The sequence below is a fragment of the Schistocerca americana genome, chromosome 8, assembly GCF_021461395.2.
Source record: "Schistocerca americana isolate TAMUIC-IGC-003095 chromosome 8, iqSchAmer2.1, whole genome shotgun sequence".
NCBI classification, from domain to species: Eukaryota; Metazoa; Arthropoda; class Insecta; order Orthoptera; family Acrididae; genus Schistocerca; species Schistocerca americana.
This window is the reverse complement of record NC_060126.1, coordinates 101,253,683-101,276,176: the sequence shown is the minus strand read 5'-3', so window position 1 is coordinate 101,276,176 and position 22,494 is coordinate 101,253,683. Positions and strand designations below refer to the sequence as shown.

Below are 22,494 nucleotides of genomic sequence, written 5' to 3'. Positions count from 1 at the left end.
AGAAATCAACACAACTAATCGAAATATCCATACCCAATACAACTAATATACAAAAGAAAACAGGAGAAAAAATCGAAAAATACATCCAACTGGCTGAGGAAGTCAAAGACATGTGGCATCAGGATAAAGTTGACATCATACCGATTATACTCTCAACTACAGGAGTCATACCACACGATATCCACCAGTACATCAATGCAATACAGCTACATCCAAACTTATACATACAACTACAGAAATCTGTAATTATTGACACTTGTTCAATTACCCGAAAGTTCCTAAATGCAATGTAACATATACCATACAGTTAAAAGGAAGTCACGCTTGATCAAGGTTCGCGTCACCTTCCATTTTTAACCAGACACAACGTCTGAGACAAAAAAGAAATAATAATAATAATAATAATAATAATAATAATAATAATAATAATAATAATAATAATAATAATAATAATAATAAAATAACAGGATACCCCTGTCAGAATTCTTGCATAGACCACCAAATAACCCACAAGTCGAAACAACAATAAAAACTATCAACACAATCATACACAACAAGATAAATGAAAACACAACTATGGAAGAGTTACAACTACTGGTTTATATAGGAGCACTCACTACACTAAATATACACACTAGGCAGAGATCAGAACCAACCAACACACAGAAGAAACCCACAAAACCAGCATGGCAACACAGGCTACAGATCAAAATAGAAAAACTGAGAAAAGACATCGGACAGCTAACACAATTCATAAGAAATGAAATCTCGGAAAAAAAACGAAAAAGGTTAGGTAAAATCTCACAACAAGAAGCGACAGAGCAATTAGACGAAAAGGAGCAGAAATTACAAGCATTAGCCAAACGACTCAGAAGATACAAAAAAAGTGAAAATAGAAGGAAACAAAACCAAACATTCAACACAAACCAAAAGAAATTTTACCAGACAATAGATAACACACACATTAAAATAAACAATCCACCAAACATAACAGACATGGAACACTTCTGGAGCAACATATGGTCAAACCCGGTACAACATAACAGGCATGCACGGTGGATACAAGCAGAAACAGACACATACAAGATGATACCACAAATGCCTGAAGTGATAATTTTGCAACATGAAGTCACCCAAGCAATTAATTCTACTCACAATTGGAAAGCCCCTGGAAATGATAAAATAGCAAATTTCTGGTTAAAGAAGTTCACCTCAACACATTCACATGTAACTAAATTATTTAACAGTTACATTGCAGACCCATACACATTCCCTGATACACTTACACACGGAATAACATATCTGAAACCTAAAGATCAAGCAGACACAGCGAACCCAGCTAAATATCGCCCCATAACATGCCTACCAACAATATACAAAATATTAACTTCAGTCATTAAACAGAAATTAATGACCACACACAGCACAGAACAAAATTATAAATGAAGAACAAAAAGGCTGTTGCAAAGGAGCACGAGGATGTAAAGAGCAACTGATAATAGATGCAGAGGTGACATATCAAGCTAAAACTAAACAAAGGTCACTACACTACGCATACATTGATTACCAAAAAGCTTTTGATAGTGTACCCCACTCATGGTTACTACAAATATTGGAAATATACAAAGTAGATCCTAAATTGATACAGTTCCTAAACATAGTAATGAAAAATTGGAAAACCACACTTAATATCCAAACAAATTCAAATAATATCACATCACAGCCAATACAGATTAAGCGTGGAATATACCAAGGAGACTCATTAAGTCCTTTCTGGTTCTGCCTTGCTCTGAACCCACTATCCAACACGCTAAATAATACAAATTATGGATACAATATTACTGGAACATACCCACACAAAATCACACATTTGCTATACATGGATGATATAAAACTACTGGCAGCAACAAATCAACAACTCAACCAATTACTAAAGATAACAGAAGGATTCAGCAATGATATAAGTATGGCTTTTGGAACAGACAAATGTAAGAAAAATAGCATAGTCAAGGGAAAACACACTAAACAAGAAGATTACATATTGGATAACCACAGCGACTGCATAGAAGCGATGGAAAAAACGGATGCCTATAAATATCTAGGATACAGACAAAAAATAGGAATAGATAATACAAATATTAAAGAAGAACTAAAAGAAAAATATAGACAAAGACTAACAAAAATACTGAAAACAGAATTGACAGCAAGAAACAAGACAAAAGCTATAAATACTTATGCCATACCAATATTGACCTACTCATTTGGAGTAGTAAAATGGAGTAACACAGACCTAGAAGCACTCAATACACTTACACGATCACAATGCCACAAATATAGAATACATCACATACATTCAGCAACAGAAAGGTTCACATTAAGCAGAAAGGAAGGAAGAAGGGGATTTATCGACGTAAAAAACCTACATTATGGACAGGTAGACAATTTAAGAAAATTCTTTCTAGAACGAGCAGAAACTAGCAAAATACAACAAAGCAGTCACTGTATAAATACATCGGCTACACCACTGCAATTTCATAACCACTCCTACAACCCTTTAGATCACATAACATCAACAGATACGAAGAAAGTAAATTGGAAAAAGGAAACATTACATGGCAATCACCCGTATCATCCAACACAGCCACACATCGATCAAGACGCATCCAACACATGGCTAACAAGAGGCAATATATACAGTGAGACGGAAGGATTCGTGATTGCAATACAGGATCAAACAATAAACACCAGATATTACAGCAAGCATATTATTAAAGATCCCAACACCACAACAGATAAATGCAGACAACAAATAGACAGTAGATCACATCACAAGCGGATGTACAATACTAGCAAATACAGAAGTCACCAGAAGACATGACAATGTAGCAAAAATAATACATCAACAACTTGCCGTACAACATAAACTAATAAAACAACATATTCCCACATACAAGTATGCACCACAAAATGTACTGGAGAACGATGAATACAAATTATACTGGAACAGAACCATTATAACAGATAAAACACCACCACATAACTAACCTGACATCATACTCACCAATAAAAAGAAGAAATCAACACAACTAATCGAAATATCCATACCCAATACAACAAATATACAAAAGAAAACAGGAGAAAAAATCGAAAAATACATCCAACTGGCTGAGGAAGTCAAAGACATGTGGCATCAGGATAAAGTTGACATCATACCGATTATACTCTCAACTACAGGAGTCATACCACACGATATCCACCAGTACATCAATGCAATACAGCTACATCCAAACTTATACATACAACTACAGAAATCTGTAATTATTGATACATGTTCAATTACCCGAAAGTTCCTAAATGCAATGTAACATATACTGTACAGTTAAAAGGAAGTGATGCTTGACCAAGGTCCGCGTCACTTTCCATTTTTGACCAGGCATAACGTCTGAGAAAAGAAAGAATAATAATAATATAAAAACTTACAGTTTAAAAAAATTGCAGTTCTGGCTTGTCTGAACCACCCTGTAGAAAAGAACAAAGATCCGCAGCATAGTCTTTGTAGAATTACGGGAGTATCTCATTCGAAACCCATGTGTTTCCTTTATTGAGCAGTTTTAGTTTTTCTGTTCTTGTCATTTCAACATTTGTGCAATCATTGCAAGAAGGAACCATATTATGATCATTGGCTGTGAAGCAGTTCTGGAATACTGTATTTAGATCCTTTCTTGGTCATCTTCCATTTTTGTTCCATTGTGGTCCCTGAGCAACTGAATAGATAATTTTAATTCACTTACTGCCTTTGTGCAAGACCAAAACTTCTTAGTATTTTCAGTCAGATCTGTTTGCAAAATTTGACTTTCAGATTAAGTGAACACTTTCCTTGTTAATCTCCTTAAGCTCATTTGGGCTCCATTCAACTTGGGTTTATTAACTAAAATTTTACTTTCTTTCAACCTGTGATGAATATGATATGTTTGTTTTTGCAGTAGCTTCATGACATGGTTATTGTGTACCACAGTCGATCTTGACCACCCTTCTCGACCTTGCTCATTACTTACTGGTCTAATTGTGCAGCGCTTGTGAATTTCACCCCTTTCTGTACCACATCTTAGTCCTCAAATCTGATGTTATCTATTTGAGTACTCAGCAATTTGTTTCCTATAACTTCTGTAAGCTGAAATATGTTCTTACCTTTATTAACATTTGTGGAAGTATCTATAACTACTTCATATGAATTCAGCAGCTTGTGCTCCCTAGTGACATTGACTTGTTAATAAACCTTAGCCTTCTCTTTTTCCTTCATTATTTGCATGAAATGTAAAAAATCTTTCCTCTGGCTATACACAAATAACAAAATGCAGATCCCATTCGTGGTGTTATCAATAATACATGAAGAAACTGCATTTTATACTTTCCTTGCCATCCCCCTCTGAAATTGTTGAAAAATATGGTTTTTTGTCTGCCATGTCTTCATAGTACATGCCATATGGGGATGCCAGTACTGGAAAAGAAATTAACTTAGTCAGTAGACTTTTTGAAATACAACTGGTTCCAAACAAAGGTAAATATTTTGGCAGACAGTACTAAGAAGAATTTTATGGACTAATTCCAAGAGATGTACTGTCAGACTACATTCCAAAAGAAGACAGAGCCCTTTGAACTTTGTTTGAAAAATTTCAAACATACTGACTGTCATCAGTTCCTTTTGTTTCCTGCCTTTGCCTTCCTCCACCTTCAATTTGTATGTGTATCACAGCTGCACATTCCTTGTGGTATCTGTTCTTTTGGATATGTCTGAAAGAACAGACATTGGTCCTGCATAATATTGCAGTTAGTTATGGTTAATACTAGAAAGTGTGTAAATGTCATTCTTGTCTCCCCATTGCATCACCTTCAATATCTCTGTAAAAATCCGTAACTTTACCCTTCTTGACTTTTGCAGCCAGATTGCTGCCATCTACCATTTGGATAATGCCACTCAGCTGAATACCTAAGAACATTTCAAAATTGTCATAATGTGGGAAAGCCTAAAATTAGAGTTCTAAAAAATTATTTCCTTTCTTGTGACCTAATTCTTCAGGGAATTCGTGACATCGTGAAAGATGTGGTCAATATTTGTGTGGTCATTTGTAAACAGTGACACATTTAACTAAATATATGTCAATAACAGATTCATTTAGAAATTCAGGTTTAACAGATTTCCCATTACCAGAGTTGAGTATTGACTCAGTCATTATTGTGATAACCCTCTTTCAAAACTGAGTAACAAATAAGCAGTGGAGTAGAAGAATAAAACAAGAAACTGGAAAAAGTAGTGTGTAACCAAACGTAATGTGAAAATGTTGAATGCGGAAGTGAACTTTAGATTGTTAACAGTCCAGAAATTAGGTATCCCCCTCTCCGCCCCCTCTCTCCCCCTCTCCGCCCCCTCTCTCCCCCTCTCCGCCCCCTCTCTCCCCCTCTCCGCCCCCTCTCTCCCCCTCTCCGCCCCCCTCTCTCCCCCTCTCCGCCCCCTCTCTCCCCCTCTCCGCCCCCTCTCGTCCCCCCTCTCCGCCCCCTCTCTCCCCCCTCTCCGCCCCCTCTCTCCCCCCTCTCTCCCCCTCTCCGCCCACTCTCTCCCCCTCTCCGCCCCCTCTCTCCCCCTCTCCGCCCCCTCTCTCCCCCTCTCCGCCCCCCTCTCTCCCCCTCCCCGCCCCCCTCTCTCCCCCTCCCCGCCCCCCTCTCTCCCCCTCTCCGCCCCCCTCTCTCCCCCTCCCCGCCCCCCTCTCTCCCCCTCCCCGCCCCCCTCTCTCCCCCCTCTCCGCCCCCCTCTCTCCCCCTCTCCGCCCCCCTCTCTCCCCCTCTCCGCCCCCCTCTCTCCCCCTCTCCGCCCCCCCTCTCTCCCCCTCTCCGCCCCCCTCTCTCCCCCTCTCCGCCCCCCTCTCTCCCCTCTCCGCCCCCCTCTCTCCCCCTCTCCGCCCCCTCTCTCCCCCTCTCCGCCCCCCTCTCTCCCCCTCTCCGCCCCCCTCTCTCCCCCTCTCCGCCCCCCTCTCTCCCCCTCTCCGCCCCCCTCTCTCCCCCTCTCCGCCCCCCTCTCTCCCCCTCTCCGCCCCCCTCTCTCCCCCTCTCCGCCCCCCTCTCTCCCCCTCTCCGCCCCCCTCTCTCCCCCTCTCCGCCCCCCTCTCTCCCCCTCTCCGCCCCCCTCTCTCCCCCTCTCCGCCCCCCCTCTCTCCCCCTCTCCGCCCCCCTCTCTCCCCCTCTCCGCCCCCCTCTCTCCCCCTCTCCGCCCCCCTCTCTCCCCCTCTCCGCCCCCCTCTCTCCCCCTCTCCGCCCCCCTCTCTCCCCCCCTCTCCGCCCCCCTCTCTCCCCCCCCTCTCCGCCCCCCTCTCTCCCCCCCCTCTCCGCCCCCCTCTCTCCCCCCCTCTCCGCCCCCCTCTCTCCCCCCCTCTCCGCCCCCCTCTCTCCCCCCCCTCTCCGCCCCCCTCTCTCCCCCCCTCTCCGCCCCCCTCTCTCCCCCCCTCCTCCGCCCCCCTCTCTCCCCCCCTCTCCGCCCCCCTCTCTCCCCCCCTCTCCGCCCCCCTCTCTCCCCCCCTCTCCGCCCCCCCCTCTCTCCCCCCCTCTCCGCCCCCCTCTCTCCCCCCTCTCCGCCCCCCTCTCCGCCCCCCTCTCCGCCCCCCTCTCTCCCCCTCTCCGCCCCCCTCTCTCCCCCTCTCCGCCCCCCTCTCTCCCCCTCTCCGCCCCCCTCTCTCCCCCCTCTCCGCCCCCCTCTCTCCCCCTCTCCGCCCCCCTCTCTCCCCCTCTCCGCCCCCCTCTCCCCTCTCGCCCCCTCTCTCCCCCTCTCCGCCCCCCTCTCTCCCCCTCTCCGCCCCCCCTCTCTCCCCCTCTCCGCCCCCCTCTCTCCCCCTCTTCCGCCCCCCTCTCTCCCCCTCTCCGCCCCCCTCTCTCCCCCTCTCCGCCCCCCTCTCTCCCCCTCTCCGCCCCCCTCTCTCCCCCCTCTCCGCCCCCCTCTCTCCCCCTCTCCGCCCCCCTCTCTCCCCCTCTCCGCCCCCCTCTCTCCCCCTCTCCGCCCCCCTCTCTCCCCCTCTCGCCCCCCTCTCCCCCCTCCCCCCTCTCTCCCCCCTCTCCGCCCCCCTCTCTCCCCCTCTCCGCCCCCCTCTCTCCCCCTCTCCGCCCCCCTCTCTCCCCCTCTCCGCCCCCCTCTCTCCCCCCTCTCCGCCCCCTCTCTCCCCCTCTCCGCCCCCCTCTCTCCCCCTCTCCACCCCCTCTCTCCCCCTCTCCACCCCCTCTCTCCCCCTCTCCACCCCCTCTCTCCCCCTCTCCACCCCCTCTCTCCCCCTCTCCACCCCCTCTCTCCCCCTCTCCACCCCCTCTCTCCCCCTCTCCACCCCCTCTCACCCCCCTCTCCACCCCCTCTCCACCCCCTCTCTCCCCTCTCCACCCCCTCTCTCCCCCTCTCCACCCCCCCTCTCCCCCTCTCCTCCCCCTCTCTCCCCCTCTCTCCCCCTCTCCCACCCCCCTCTCTCCCCCTCTCCACCCCCTCTCTCCCCCCCTCTCTCCCCCTCTCTCCACCCCCTCTCTCCCCCTCTCCGCCCCCCTCTCCCCCTCTCCGCCTCTCTCACCCCTCTCACCCCTCCTCTCTCCCCCCCGTCTCTGCCCCCCTCTCTGGTTTACTGTTGCTGTGGGTGGGTGGCACTCGTGGAGAGAGCCCTCATTCAGAGTGGGTGGTACCATGGTGGTAGATTTGCACATGGGGTGAATTAAACTTTCTTCTGCTGGTGGCCACATGGCAATGTGGAGAGATGTGGCCACAAAATGTTCCCGTCCCTGGCTAACACCAAGAAAGAACGTAGGGCTCAGATACAAGGTGAGAAATACTCCTCCCAATATTTGATTTGTTCTAGGATGTATGGGGTTTAGTTTACGGCTGCAAAGCCTATGTTCTTTGTTGAACATAGCTTTGGAAGGAGTGGCAGCAGATTTCAAAAGTGAAATGTGGCTCTGTTCTGCTAAAAAGGCCTCTCGCATTCAGTCAGAGGTGCTACTTGCCTACAACAAGATGATTAATATTCCTGTCACTATAACCCTCAAAAAGTGTGAATATGGTACCAGGTATGATTTTCCAGCGATATCTCTGACGAAGTGTGCATTTTTTCTGCCGTGTCCAGCGGGGACCGAAAGACAACAAAATGTTGCTTTAAAGTCAGTACTGTCATTAGACTGTTGTTTATTTGCACTTACACAATCATGATTTCGGCTTCAAAGTGCAATTATCAAGTGTTTTAAGTGTTATACAGTGCCTAAGATGGCATACTGTCATATTTAAAATACACTATTAGACACATTGTCTAAGGGTCGATATTTCGTAGACAATGTGTCTAGTAGTGTATTTTAAATATGACAGTATGCCATCTTAGGCACTGTATCACACTTAACACTTGATAATGGCACTTTTAAGCCGAAATCATGATTGTGTTAGTGTAAATGTAACACTGCAAATAAACAGTATAATGGCGGTACTGGCTTTAAAGAAATATATTATGACTGTGGCCCAACATTATGAAAAATAAAGAATTAAAAAAAAAAAAGTTGGTAGGCAGCAAAATGAATTCTGGAGCCTTCATCTTGGCCTTTGAATGTTTCTTGTTGCCTGAGGAGAGTGATGGTGTATTGTTGTGATGTCAAGCTGTACGCTATAAATGCATGCAATTTGGACACATCTTCATGTTGCAATGCGAGTCCTGCCTGTAGGGATTGTGGCTGTTAGTTGCAAACTAATGCTACTTATTCCCATTCTCCCATCTGTGTCAACTAACGGAAGCACCATATGATAGTGACGTGATGTATGCTGCTGCTGCTGCTGCTGCTGCTGCTGCTGCTACGATGACATCATCCTGACTGTGCCAGTGCCGTTCGTCTTTTACTTCCGGCCCTCAGGGCTGCGCAACTACACCCACTACCCCAGTGATTGCGGGTCCTCCTCCTAATGCTGCCCCAAACAGCCTTTGGGACTATTGACTCCCTATCCCCCAAGAACACCAGTCCCCAACCCCCAGCTGGAAAAGCAATGCCCTCCTCCAGCAGCCTTACCAGGAAGGGCCCCTCAGGATGCTCTTTTTTATTTATTTATTTACACGTCAAGGTCGTGGAACGTGTCAGTACATGAAATTACAACATAAAAATAACAACACATAAAATTAAAATGTTCATAAACCAGAAAAAAATCAATCCATAAGTTTAAATAAACACAATCAACAATACAACAAGAACCAGCTTATTTTTTCAAGGAACTCCTTGACAGAATAGGAGTGATCCCTGAGGAAATTCTTCAGTTTCAATTTGAAAGCGCATGAATTACTGCTAAGATTTTTTAATTTGAGTGGTAGCCTATTGAAAATGGATGCAGCAGTGTACTGCACACCTTTCTGCACAAGATTTAAGGAAGTCTGATCTAAATGCAAGTTTGATTTCTGTCGAGTATTAACTGAGTGAAAGCTGCTTGTTCTTGGGAATAAGCTAATACTGTTAACAAGAAATGACAGTAAGGAATATATATATTGAGGCCAATGTCAAAACACCCAGACTCGTGAACAGAGGTTCATGAACTTACACCATTTATTGCCCAAATCACCCGTTTCTGAGCAAAAAATATCCTTTCAGAATGGGAAGCAGATACCGTTCGAATATTAAAAATGGCAGCATTAAGTCTTTGAACAAGATCCTGAATGTGGACCTTCCACAACAGTTTGCTATCTATCTGAACACCTAGAAATTTGAACTGCTCAGTTTCACTAATCTTATGCCCATTCTGTGAAATTAAAACGTCATGTATTGTTGAATTGTGTATTAGAAACTGTAAAAACCGAGTCTCACTGTGATTTAGCGTTAGTTTATTTTCTACAAGCCATGTACTTATGTCATGAACTGCACTATTTAAAACTGAGCCAGTGTTGCACACAACATCCTTTACTACCAAGCTCGTGTCATCAGCAAATAGAAATATTTTAGAGTTACCCGTAATACTAGAGGGCATATCATGTACATAAATAAGGAACAGAAGCGACCCCAACACTGATCCCTGGGGCACCCCCACTTGACTGTACCTCACTCAGACCCCACATCACAGCCATTCTCAACATTGTGAATAATGATCTTTTGCTGCCTGTTGCTAAAGCAAGAGGTGAACCAATTGTAAGCTATTCCCCGTATTCCATAATGGTTCAATTTCTGAAGCAATATTTTGTGATCAACACAATCGAATGGCTTAGTTAAATAAAAAAATTTGCCTAGCATTCAAAACCTGTTGTTTAACCCATCCAGTACCTCACAGAGAAAAGAGAATGTAGCATTTTCAGTTACTTCTAAAGCCGAACTGTACATTTGATAGTAAATCGTGTGATGTAAAATGATCAATTATCCTTACATACACAGCCTTTTCAATAGCTTTAGCAAACACTGATGGCATAGAAATAGGTCTAAAATTATCTACATTATCCCATTCTCCCGTATGAAGCTGCTTTACTTCTAAGTACTCTAATCGTTTCGGAAATTGACCCTTGCAAAGGAAAATTTTTAAATGTGGCTGAATACAGGGCTAACGTGCAGCACAGTACATTAATATTTTGATAGGCACTCCATCATAACCATGAGAATCCTTAGTCTTCAGTGATTTAATTATTGACTCAATCTCCCCGTCTCTATCACAGAGGAGTGTTTCAGACATGTGATTCCCTGTAGAAACTAAGTTTTTGTTTAATTCATCAGCAGTGCTCAGAAAATGATTGTTAAATACTGTACATACATCTGATTTATCAGTAACAGAAATATTTTACTGCGAACTGGCTTTATATCGTCAACCTTAATGCTGCTGACCAGACACTTCCTTCACCAGTGACCATATGGTTTTAATTTTATCCTGTGAATTAGCTATTCTATTTGTGCAGCACATACTCTTTGCCTTCCTAATAACATTTCTAATCACCTTACAATACTGTTTGTAATGGGCCACTGTAGCTTAATTGTAACTACTTCTAACATTTGGATATAATTTCCATTTTGTTCCACGTGATATCCTTATCCCACTAGTCAGCCACCCGGGTTGTCTATTACTGCTAGTACCCCCATTTAGAATGTTCTGATGGGAAGCTACTATCAAAGAGCACGAGAAATGTGTGAAGGAAAGCATTATATTTGTCATCTATGTTATCGGCACTATAAACATCCTGCCACTCTTGCTCCTTGATGATGTTTAAAACACGCTATATTGTCATTGAATTTACTTTCCTACCTAGTTTGTAATTATATGTGATATTTGTTTGAGTACAATAATCTTTTAGTGCTAAAATTTGTGCATCATGGTCTGAAAGGTCATTCACACTTTTACTAATAGAATGCCCATCTAGTAATGAAGAATGAATAAAAATATTGTCTATGGCTGTGCTACTGTTACCCTGCACCCTAACTGGAAAAAAACCGCAGTCTGCATTACATCATATGAATTTAGGAGATCTACCAACATCCTTTTTCTTGCATCATCATATACAAAATTTATATTGAAGTCACCACTTGTAACTAATTTCTGGTACTTGCTACAAAGTAACCAAGAACCCTCTCTAGCATTGAGCAGAAATGCTCTAAAGTCAGAGTTAGGGGACCTATAAACAACAACAATTAGAAGTTTAATTTCACTAAATTCAGCTGCCCCTGCACAACATTCAAATATCTGTTGGGTGTAGTGCTGTGATAAGTCTGTGGACTCTGCTGATCTGCAACGGGTTGCCAGCTCGTGGGTGAAGGAGCCACAGGTTGCAGACGGTAGGACTTCGCGTTCCTCCTGAGTTCCTGAATATGGAGCAGAAGTCTAAATCACCTAAGGACAAGTAGTAATCCTTCAAAAAGAGGGAGATTCTGGTGGCCTCTCTGCTGCCAAACCCCCGCGCATATTCCGCCTCTGTAACCAAGACAGCATTCCTGTTTGTTGGTGCCTATGGCCTGAGAACCCCCCCCCCCCCCCCCCCCCCCCCCCCAATGATGCACTGCACCATGATTCTGAGCAAATGTGTATAATGTTGCCCCCCAGTGCACCATGATTCTGAGCAAATGTGTATAATGTTGTCCCCCAGTGCACCATGATTCTGAGCAAATGTGTATAATGTTGTCCCCCCAATGCACCATGATTCTGAGCAAATGTGTATATTGTTGTATCTTCACAACCAGTGGCAGTAGGCACCACTGAGACATGACCTGTGTCCGTGGTCCTTTCCCTCCCCCGCAGGATACTGACAGAATGATCCTCCAGTGAAATTGCAGCAGCTTTTTTGTCACTCGTCTGAGCTGTGATCAGTGTTGTGCACTTGCCCTGTTTCTTTGAATTGCCTTTGGGACACTGGTTTCCTAGCAATACAATCCCCTATCCTCTGTGGCTATGGGGCTATTTTAAGAATGGCACTGACTAGGAAACAGCATCAGATGGTGTTTACACATAGATTCTGGCTCTGCGTACAGCAAACACGTGGCACTCAACACAATTTTGGAGGCTATGGTTGTTTGTGTGAAGGCATCTCTCGAATTTACCATCTGTAACATGTATGCCACTTAGATGATGAAGTATCCCAGAACGCGTCATGTGCACTGTTTTCTGAACTGCCCCAAGTCTTGCTAATATTGGATACTTTAAATGCCTGCAACCATTTGTGGGCTGCAACTATGACCATTAGCCGCGGTAATGCTGCTGAAAACTCTCTCGCAGAGCTTGATCTTTGCCTCTTGGCTACTGAAGTTCCCACACACTTCAATGTGGTGTTACAGGTTTTGTTCGGCTGTTGACCTTTCCACTTGCAGCCCAGGTCGTCTCCCACCCATCCATGTATAGTGCATGACGACCTGCACGACAGTGATTATTTTCTGATCCTTTAGACATACCCTCGGACATCACTCGCCTAAGTGTCCACCCACATGGGCTCTTTCCAAAACTCATAGGGAGGCTTTCATGATTGCCATCACCCTTCACATACTGCTGCATGGAGGTATTGATGCCGTTGTCCAGAGCACAATTGCAGTATTCTATTGGCAGCTGACTCAGTGATCCCTTCTTCCATGAGGTCCCACTTAGGAAGACAGTACCTTTGTGGACCTCAGAAATCGCAGTGGCCATTGGAGACTGCAGAATGGCTCTACAATGCCGTGGGTGGAACACCTCATTTCCCTTAAATGGCTCTGTGCCTAGGTTCACCACCACATAAACAACAGAAACACGAATGCTAGGAATGTTATGTTGCTAACATTGGACTACGTACCACTCCTTCACAGGTTTGGGCAAAGATTCAGTCTCTACACGGACACCAATAACCTGCAGGTGTAGCTGTGGTATCTCACTGATCCAGATGCTGTGGCCGAACATTTTGCTTTTTGTTACACTGAGCCTCTGCATCTGAGAGTTATCAGCGTGCATTTCAGTTCTTAACCAATGGATAGAGCAACCAACCACCTTTGCCATTTGCTACAGGTCACTTCGAACCTTGAGTGGGAATCCCTCAGTGACTCATTCCTGTCCACAGTCACGGCTCCAAGGCCAGACCACAACCGCAGCCAAATGCTCAAACACTGTCATATTTTTTATATTTTCAAATGTATCTAGAGTAAGGGTGAGTTCCCATCTTAGGTGGCAAGAAAGTGTGATTTTCCCAGTACTGAAATTGAATAAACACCCCAATGAGATGGACAGGTACCACCCAAATAGCTTCACTAATGTTCTCCACAAGTCGCTCAAACATATGGTGAGCTGATGGCTTTGTCGGTACTGTGAGCCTCAGGGTGTTTCGGCTCCACCCCAGGGCTGTTTTTTCCAAGGCTTTTCTATTCTGGCAATTTGGTCTGCCTGGAGCCTGCTATTTGGTCAGCTTTTGCACGGCTTAAACGTCTTATTGCTGTCTTCTTTAACTTGTTTAGGGTCTGAGGCATCACGTGAAATCACCACATCTTGACTACCCTCCAAGAATGGTATCTATCGAACCAACACCCAATTTTTGTCCAAAACTTCTTGATCCTCCATGCTTTTCAGGGTGCCATACAAAAGGCACAGCCTTGAGTTCTCGCCAATGGCTCGTGGTTTTCTGCTGCCAAGATGTATGTCATGAACTTTTGTTGCCGTCGTAATGTCCATCCCCAATAAGAACTCTACCTCGAGGGCCAAATGCTCATTGTGGTGGAATCTTATAGGTGTTTTTTGTGCCCAATTGATGTGACTTCCCCACCTTCACCAGCTTCAGCAAACCTGCCGGTCACACCTTAATTTTATTGTTACAATAACACTTTTATGGCTGTACAAAGCTCTGATCCTGTTGCGTCTTGATTATGAGAGCCTGCTGTATGACTTAGCATTGTCTTCAGCATTGCAGTTGCTGAATCTAGTACATCCTTTTGAGGTCCAACTTGCAATAGGTGCCTTTCAGACCAGCCTTAGGAAAAGCCTAATTGTGGAGGCTGGCATCCCTCTCCTGTAGATCAGATCCCAGCAACAGCTGCTCAACTATGCAATACACATTCGCTGCTCTGCTGAGCATCCAAACTACCATGTCCCTTTTGCTGATAGGGAGATCTACCTCCCACAACAGAGGGCGAAGTCTGGAGTCACGATCGCAGTTCGAATACAGTGTCTCCACTCTGATCTCCACCTTTTCCCAATGTCACCTAATGTCAGGAAGAAATCGCATGCACTCACATAGTGTGTTCCCCATCCTCGGATCTTCCTCGACCTCTCCTTTGGACCGAAAGACTCAATGGATCCTATGGTTTTTTTGCCTCCTGTTCCTGGACCTCCTTGATGATTTCCAAGCCCAGATGTGGTATACAGCAACAGCTCCGTGGTCATCAGATGAGTCTGTGTTGCCCACACACGTGAAAGATGGAGTGAACTATGCTCCCTGCCAAACACATGTATTGTATTCACTGCAGAATTTGTGGCCAGTGCTCGAGCTCTCAGCCACCTTCCTTCTTGCACTGTTGAGTTGTTCTTAATCCACAGTGAGTTCTTGAGTAGTTGTGAGGCTGTCTATCACTGCTATCCGTAATACTCATTGGTTGTGACTATCCAGGATCTCCTATATGACTTCCACGACCCTAGACAGTTGGTTGTCTTTGTATGGACTCCTGGTTACATAGGGATCCCAGAGAATGAACATGCTGTGTGGTTGGCTACGAAGATGCCGACTTTGGAGATGGGGTATCAGAACTGGCCCTTCGGTCAACTCTATGCTGATAATTGTTGGAGGCTTGGATTGTGGATTGGTGTGCATTGGTTTCTCCAAATAAACTGAGAACCATAAAGGAGACCACGACTATGTGGTAGTCTTCCCTTTGTGCTTGTCGCAGGGAATCTACTGTCCTCTTTCGGCTTTGCGTTGGCCACACTGGGCTGAACCACATCCTTCGATGTGAAGATCCGCCCCACTGTGAGTGTGGTGCCCATCTCATGGAGGCCCATATCCTTCTGGACTGCCCTAATTTGGGCACCATATGTCAAAACCTTAAACTTTCTAAGACGCTAACTGTGGTGCCAGCGGATGATGCCAAAGCAGCTGATTTGGTTTTAAGTTTTACTGGGAAAGTGGTTGTTATTCCTCTCTGGGATGTAGGGCACATTACCCTTGTCAGTTGCTTAAGGGATTGAAGGGGTGGCCCATTACCTGCTTCAACCAGAGGGACGCGCAACTGCCTTCCTTCCTGGTCCAGCCTGGATCCTGCCCTTCCCAACTTTTAAAATCTTGTTATTCTTTTACGTCTGTTGGTGGTTGATAGACTAGTCATCATTGTTCTCTTTCCTGAAATTTTGTCTTGTCCATGTAGGTAGTTTCCTTGTGGTAGTGGAGAGAGTGCAAGCACTGGTTCGATGCAGAGGGTGTGTCTCCAGTTGCATATCATGTCCCGGGGGCCTCCAGCTGCTTTCTGTGTGGGGCAACTCTCCCACCTTCATCCTTTTACCCCTCTCTCATTTCTACTTGCTTCTGTCTCTTTGCTTTCTTGATTCTTTAATTCAATAGAGTCCACAAGGATTTGTCTTCCATGTCCTTACTCTCTGGGTACTATTCCCGGTTTGACACACAAAGGATTAAGGGACCAATGACTTTATAGTTTGCTCCCTATAATCCCATCAATCCATCCTGCACGATTTGCGGCATTTACCTTGCTCCAGGCAGGTTACTTACTTACATTGAATTCACCGTCTTAATCCAACAACTTTCACTTTCGTTCTCTCCTAATTAGGGACTTCAGTGCACTCTGCCCCCTGTGGGGAGTAGAACTTTGCATGGCAGCAGTTCTCTAATTAAAGAGCTTCTTACTGACTTTAATCTAGGACGGTCCTACTACCCACTTCACTGCTGCTCATGACACCTTTTCAGTCATCGATCTAACAATTTCTTCCCCCATATCCGTGGCTTTGCCACATTAATGATTATGTGGCATTCTTTGTGACAGTGATCGCATTCTGGTGATCCTATCACTTCCTTGGCACCATCAGATGGACCGACTACCACATTTTGTGCTTCTAAATGCAATCTGGCTGTTGTATGCCTCCGTTATCTTCACCCCCTCTTTCAGATTGCACCAGTGAGATTGTGCATGATGTCTCTGACATTATCAGTCATACCTGTGGAACAGTTGTTCGCCTTTCTGCAGGTCCACTCCGTTACCAGCTGATGCCATGGTGGACCAGTGACATTGCAGTAGTTGTTCTGGATTGTCTCTGAGCCCTGCAACATTTTTATTAACATCCTTTCCAGACCAACATTATCGCTTTTAAACAACTTCATGCTAATGCTCACTGTCTTACTAAACTTAGAAGGAATACTAGGAGAGTGAGTCTCCTCCCTCGTAATGTATGCCTTCCATCCCAACTGTTAGTCAAGCTCCATAGTCTAATGGGCCACCAGAGATCTACTACTGTACCAGGCCTTTACCTTCAGGATGGTTTGCATACTGATGCATCAACTCTTGCTGAACACCTTGCAACCCACTCTGTGATGGCATTGGTGTTCTCTTATGTAGCTAATTTCTGGATGTGTAAACAAAGAATTGAAAATATCCTACTCTCCTTCACTCCTTGGCATGCCAAAATATTGGGTGTATGTGTTATAAACATCTAATAATATAAAGTGTAATAATTTGATAAGTAATTGAGATATTTATTGAGGATATTTTTCTAAAAGTGTGGCAACTCGGTATGCCCCCCCCCTCCCCTTCCCATGCCTAATACAGCCCATGTTTAACCTGTATTCCATCCACATCTCTCAAAGTGTTTTCCAGCATTGTAGGGTGTAACATTTCAATAGCTGTGCATATGCAGAGGTGCAGATCTGGTAGAACATGAACTGGTATGTGGTACACTTGATTCTTGATAAACCCCCTACAAAAAAAAAGTCAAACACGTAATATCTGGGGCTTCTAGTGGGCCAAGCAATTAATGGACTACCTCTCCCAATCCATGATCTGGGAAATCGTGATCCAATAAATCCCTCCAGTATTCACATAATGGCATGGAGTACCATTTTGTTAAAAGATCACGTCATAAGAAAGTTGTGGCACAGCACACAGTTCTGCAAGAGAAAGCACATGACTGCTGACACACTTTTACATAAGCAAAGCAGATTCACGCATATGCATGTGGTACCAACTGCCACAAGCAAACACAGAAAACATTTTGATTTACCGTACTTGTAAAAGTAAACCACCAATAAATATCTCTGTTACATCTCAATTTATTACATTATATGTTTAACCCAGACACCATGTTTATAGTGAGCCATTCACTGACTGGGAATTGCCTCAGGCTCTTCCCTCATCCCACAATGACAACCCCGGGCCCTGATGAGGTTCCCAATCAGATGATGCATCATGTACGGCTCTATCTTGTCGGGGTCTTAATTGTATTTGGTTGACAATGTCTGCCCTCCGCAGTGATGAGATGGTTCCAATGTTTAAGCCTGTAAGAAAACCAACATCCATAAACAGTTAACAGCTGATTAGCCTCACATATGTGCACTGCAGACTCCTTAAAAAAGTGGTTGCCCGCTGATTATGTTGAAGTCTCGTATTTCGTGGCCTTCTGTCCCCATATCGGTGTGGATTCTCAAGGAGATGATCTGCAACTGACTGACTGGCTGGTTGAAAACGGCAACCCAACAAGCCTTTTCTAAACATCTTTTTCGGCCCCCCCCCCCCTCCCTCACAGGTTGTTTAATGTTAGAGTTGGTATTTCACTCAGTTTTCCACAGGTCCTAGAGAATGGCACCCCATAGGGCTCTGTACTGAGTGTTAGATTCTTCCTTATCACCATCAGTTGCTTAGTGACCATCAGACCATTGGTCATCCCTTCGCTGTTTGTTACAGACTTTTGCATTTGGTACAGTTCTCATTCTGTAGCCGTGGCAGAATTCCAGCTACAAAGTGCCATCTTATGTGTCTCTGCCATGACACTTTCCTGTCATTTCCAGTTCCCTCTTGCTAAAATGTGGGTCATACATTTTTGTCTTCATACTGTGGTTCATCCTGACCCAAAGTTCTACTTGGGTACGCAGTACTTGGACATAGTTGCGCAGTCCTGATTATTGGCACTCCTCTTTAACAGCAAGCTGACCTGGCTGCACCATATTCGTCAACTAAAACCTAACAGCATGTGAAAGTGTAATTATCTCTGCTGCCTTGCCCACAGCTCTTAGGGTATGGATCATGCTAATCTCCTTCGTATCTACTGGTTTCTGGTCCAGTCCTAATTGGAGTATGGTTGCGAGTGAAATTATTAGACCTAACTGACATCAAGGAGTTCAATTGGCCACTAGTGATTCCAGACCAGTCCCACAGACTGTTTCCATGCTGAAGCAGGGGATCTTCCCTCTTCGGTTCTGATGGTACCAACTCTTGCTCACTATTGTGATAGTCATTTGACAATTTCCTGTACATCCAGCATATCCTATTCTTTTTGCATATTAGGGACAGCAACTCCTTGACATCCACTATCAGGTAGGATTACCCATTGGAATGCACCTCACAGCCCTCTGCCAGGACCTCCCCCTATCCTTCTTAGAATGTACTTCCCATGTTTTCTTACAGTCCCATTCACCTCCCCACCCCCTGTCCCCATTGCCTTCAATGCCTCATTTTTACCACTCTTACTTATTTTGCTCATTCGAGTACATTCCTGGTGACGACATTACGTCCTAATGAATGAATGAACGAACCCACGACCGAGTAACAGATGACTTCATTATTTAGTCCGTTGCTACCATTCAAGTTCGCCACTCGTGGTCTTGCGGTAGCATTCTCGTTTCCTGTGCGTGTGGTCCCAGGTTTGATTCCCTGCGGCATCAGGGATTTTCTCTGCCTGGAGATGACTGGGTGTTGTGTTGTCTTCATCATCATCATTCATCCACATTATGGTCGGAGGAAGGCAATAGCAAACCACCTCCGCTAGGACCTTGTCTAGTAGGTGATGCTGTCTCCTGCATCGTCTCCTTTGCTCCTAGGAGTATGGGACCTCATCATCATCACTACCATCCAACCAAAAAGTCAGTGTTATCAATATATGAAAGTATTACTTACAGAGCTCTTAAGTTTCTTTTGTAAAATAGTTAAAGAAAAGCCTATGGTGGCTTTTGCATCATAAGCACTAGTTTAACTGCTGTTGAGTTCTATCTTCTGTAATATCTCACACCACAATGGCAAAGTTTCGAAAGCAAAACTTTCTTAAATTCTAGTTTTTTTTGTACTTGGCCAGTTATGTAGAAAGAGTAAAGGCTCAGTATCATTGCCTTATCTATCATAGATATTAAAATGATCCAGTTTTGAGTCCTACAAGGTTGAATAATCAGATCTTCTGCTACTTTCTTGACAAGGCAACCAAAGAGGTACAATTCACAGAGTTAGAAAAAGACTTAAAAGAAGTTGGTATTATTCTTTGGATATTCGAAACACATTCTGGAATGTAGGAATATTATGCTAAAGTCCAGAGGGGGGAAAGGAAGAGAAATAGCATAGTCCAGAGATGGTAAGTATAAAAAGAAAAAAAAAATTGTATTTGTTAACAGTCCACAAAATGTTACTGTATTCAATAAAGAATTTCAGAAATGTGAAGCATAGGCCAAACCTAAATTTGAAGTGCCTTCATACCTTAATTGATGTATAGTAGTAAAGTGTGGGGAGATTATGATCATGATTTTTGTATCATGGCTGACAAAGATTTCAAATTTAATGCCCCATCCATAGATTAAAGTGGTGTTATTGTTAAGCTAATTAAATATGAGTATTCCATTTGTTCCTAATTTGGTATAAACTCTACGTGTATATCATGAATTGGCATTTTTCTCAGGCCTGGTAGTTTGAAAGATCCTGAAATCGCAGAACTTTTTGATAAAGATGACCCTGAAAAAATATTTGAAGACCTTCGTGAAATTGGACATGGCAGTTTTGGTGCTGTCTACTATGCTCGTTGCCATCATACGAAAGAAATTGTTGCCATTAAGAAAATGTCATATGTTGGAAAGCAAAGTGCAGAGAAATGGCAAGATATCTTAAAAGAAATCAGGTTTTTGCGCCAACTTAACCATCCAAATACAATAGAATACAAAGGATGCTTCCTGCGGGACCATACAGCATGGGTAAGTTGTATATCTACAATGCTAATTTGACAACAGACATCTTTTTACTGAAATTTGAATTAGTCCTGATCAATAGAGCAAAACTATGGCTTTCCATGGTGTGTTTAGTTTACAGTATTTTATCTGGGCTTATGTGACAATCCTTTATTTGCTTGTGCCCCTTAATTCTTTGCTTTTCCCGTACTGATTGATATGCGTGTCTATGTCTTCAATCCCTATTGCTGTTCTTACCTTTATTCTTTTTCTCCTTTCCAAATATTCCTTTAGGAGAAAGAAATTACCAGTTCTGGTAATATGCAATTTTGTTATCACTAGACTTCATCATTTCTGCCATTTTTCTGTAGGTTTGTGAGAAGAAATGTGAGGGTTGCCCAGAAAGTAATACACCGCATTTTCTCTGCCAAAAACGATGGCATGAATGAAAAATGTTACATATGTATTATTTGAAGTCTTCTGAGTGAGTGTGCCAAGTATCCATTACTTCAGGCAGATAACGTAGCTGCAGCACAGGTTCAAAATGATGTCTGCAGGTGATGTACGTTACAAGCAACACCATCATTGAATTTCTCACTACAGGAAAAGAAACTGTGGGGAATATTCACAAACACTTGTGTAAATCTATGGAGCACCTATATTGGTAGAGGATAAAGGTTGCATTGTATTGTATTTTGCATTTTGTACATAAGTTGATATAATGTACCTGTACTCATACATTGAACCTAGTGATACAGTTTGTATAGAGCAAATCATGCTTGTGATTGGATCAGTGTGTAACATAAGTGTTGCCAAGAAAACTTTATCCTATTTGATGAGTGTTAAGTTACAGTAGGGCAGACTGAGTTATTGGCGAGTTTGTTATTAAAGTACTAAAATACGAGGGACGCCAAAAGTTTCCAGAAAGGCTCCGTCCTAAGTGGATCTAGTGTAGTTTGGCTGCAAAGCAACCCCCCCCCCCCCCCCCCAAACCCCACCCAAAAAAAAAAAAAAAAAAAAGAATTTATTTCATTGCAGCTGTTCTGCTCTCATTGTTTTTACTGTGGCAGGCATATTACTACAACACAGGTGTGAAATTTTGCTCCCTCCTCAGGAAAAGCACCATACAAACTGTGATGTGGAAACAGATTGTAACAGTGGTGCTAAGGGAAAATGACATAGTGGTTTTTCTTGTTTCGAAAACAGTGACTTATAGTTTGATCAACTGTGTTCTGGAGTTTAACTGTCTGAACAGAGGAAGATGTCCTGAAAACCTATGAGCTTGTGCTTGAAGTCTGACTATAGTCTGTTGAACAAATAGCAGAATTAATTGAATTGTTTTGAAGCTTGGTTCAATGAATTTTAACAGAAAATTTGGGAATGGGGAGGGTTGCTGCAAGATTTGTGTCTTGGATTCTGACATGACTAGCAGAAACAAGGTAGAGTTGAAGCATGCTATGCTTCGAAAGAACATCTCCAAATTGACCCTGAATTGTTTCCAAGAACGTTATGGTTAACAAGTCATGGTACTATTATTACGCCCTCAGGATCTGACAAACACCAAAGCCAATGGAATAATCACCCCCCATGCCCCACACACACCGGGGGAGGGGGGGGAAGGCACATAAAGTGAAGCTTAACATCATGACAATGCTGTGTGTTCAAAGTTAATTCCACCAGATCAGACTATTAATCATGTTTTCTGATTGAGCTTTTGAAAAGATTGTGAACAGTGTACACATATGTGGCAACTGGGTGCTGTTTTTTGGCACCATGTCAATGCACTTGCTTTCACAGCCATTTCAGTGTGCTACCAGGTGTACCGGTATGTAATGAGCTTTTTTTAAAATGAAACAGTAATTTTGAATTGAAAAGTAAAAACATTTTATTCAAAGTACCG

The 22,494-nt window shown here is 43.9% G+C and overlaps 1 protein-coding gene across 4 annotated transcripts in view; it reads left to right on the top strand.

Annotated features, from left to right (window-relative positions):
- Positions 1–22,494, top strand: part of LOC124545999 (serine/threonine-protein kinase Tao) — a 230,593-nt gene that overhangs the window by 13,810 nt on the left and 194,289 nt on the right. For all 4 annotated transcript variants that reach the window (XM_047124968.1, XM_047124967.1, XM_047124966.1 and 1 more), the window contains one exon: positions 20,333–20,621. In XM_047124968.1, the coding sequence (XP_046980924.1) occupies positions 20,333–20,621 (289 nt within the window). The remainder of the gene's footprint in view (positions 1–20,332; positions 20,622–22,494) is intronic.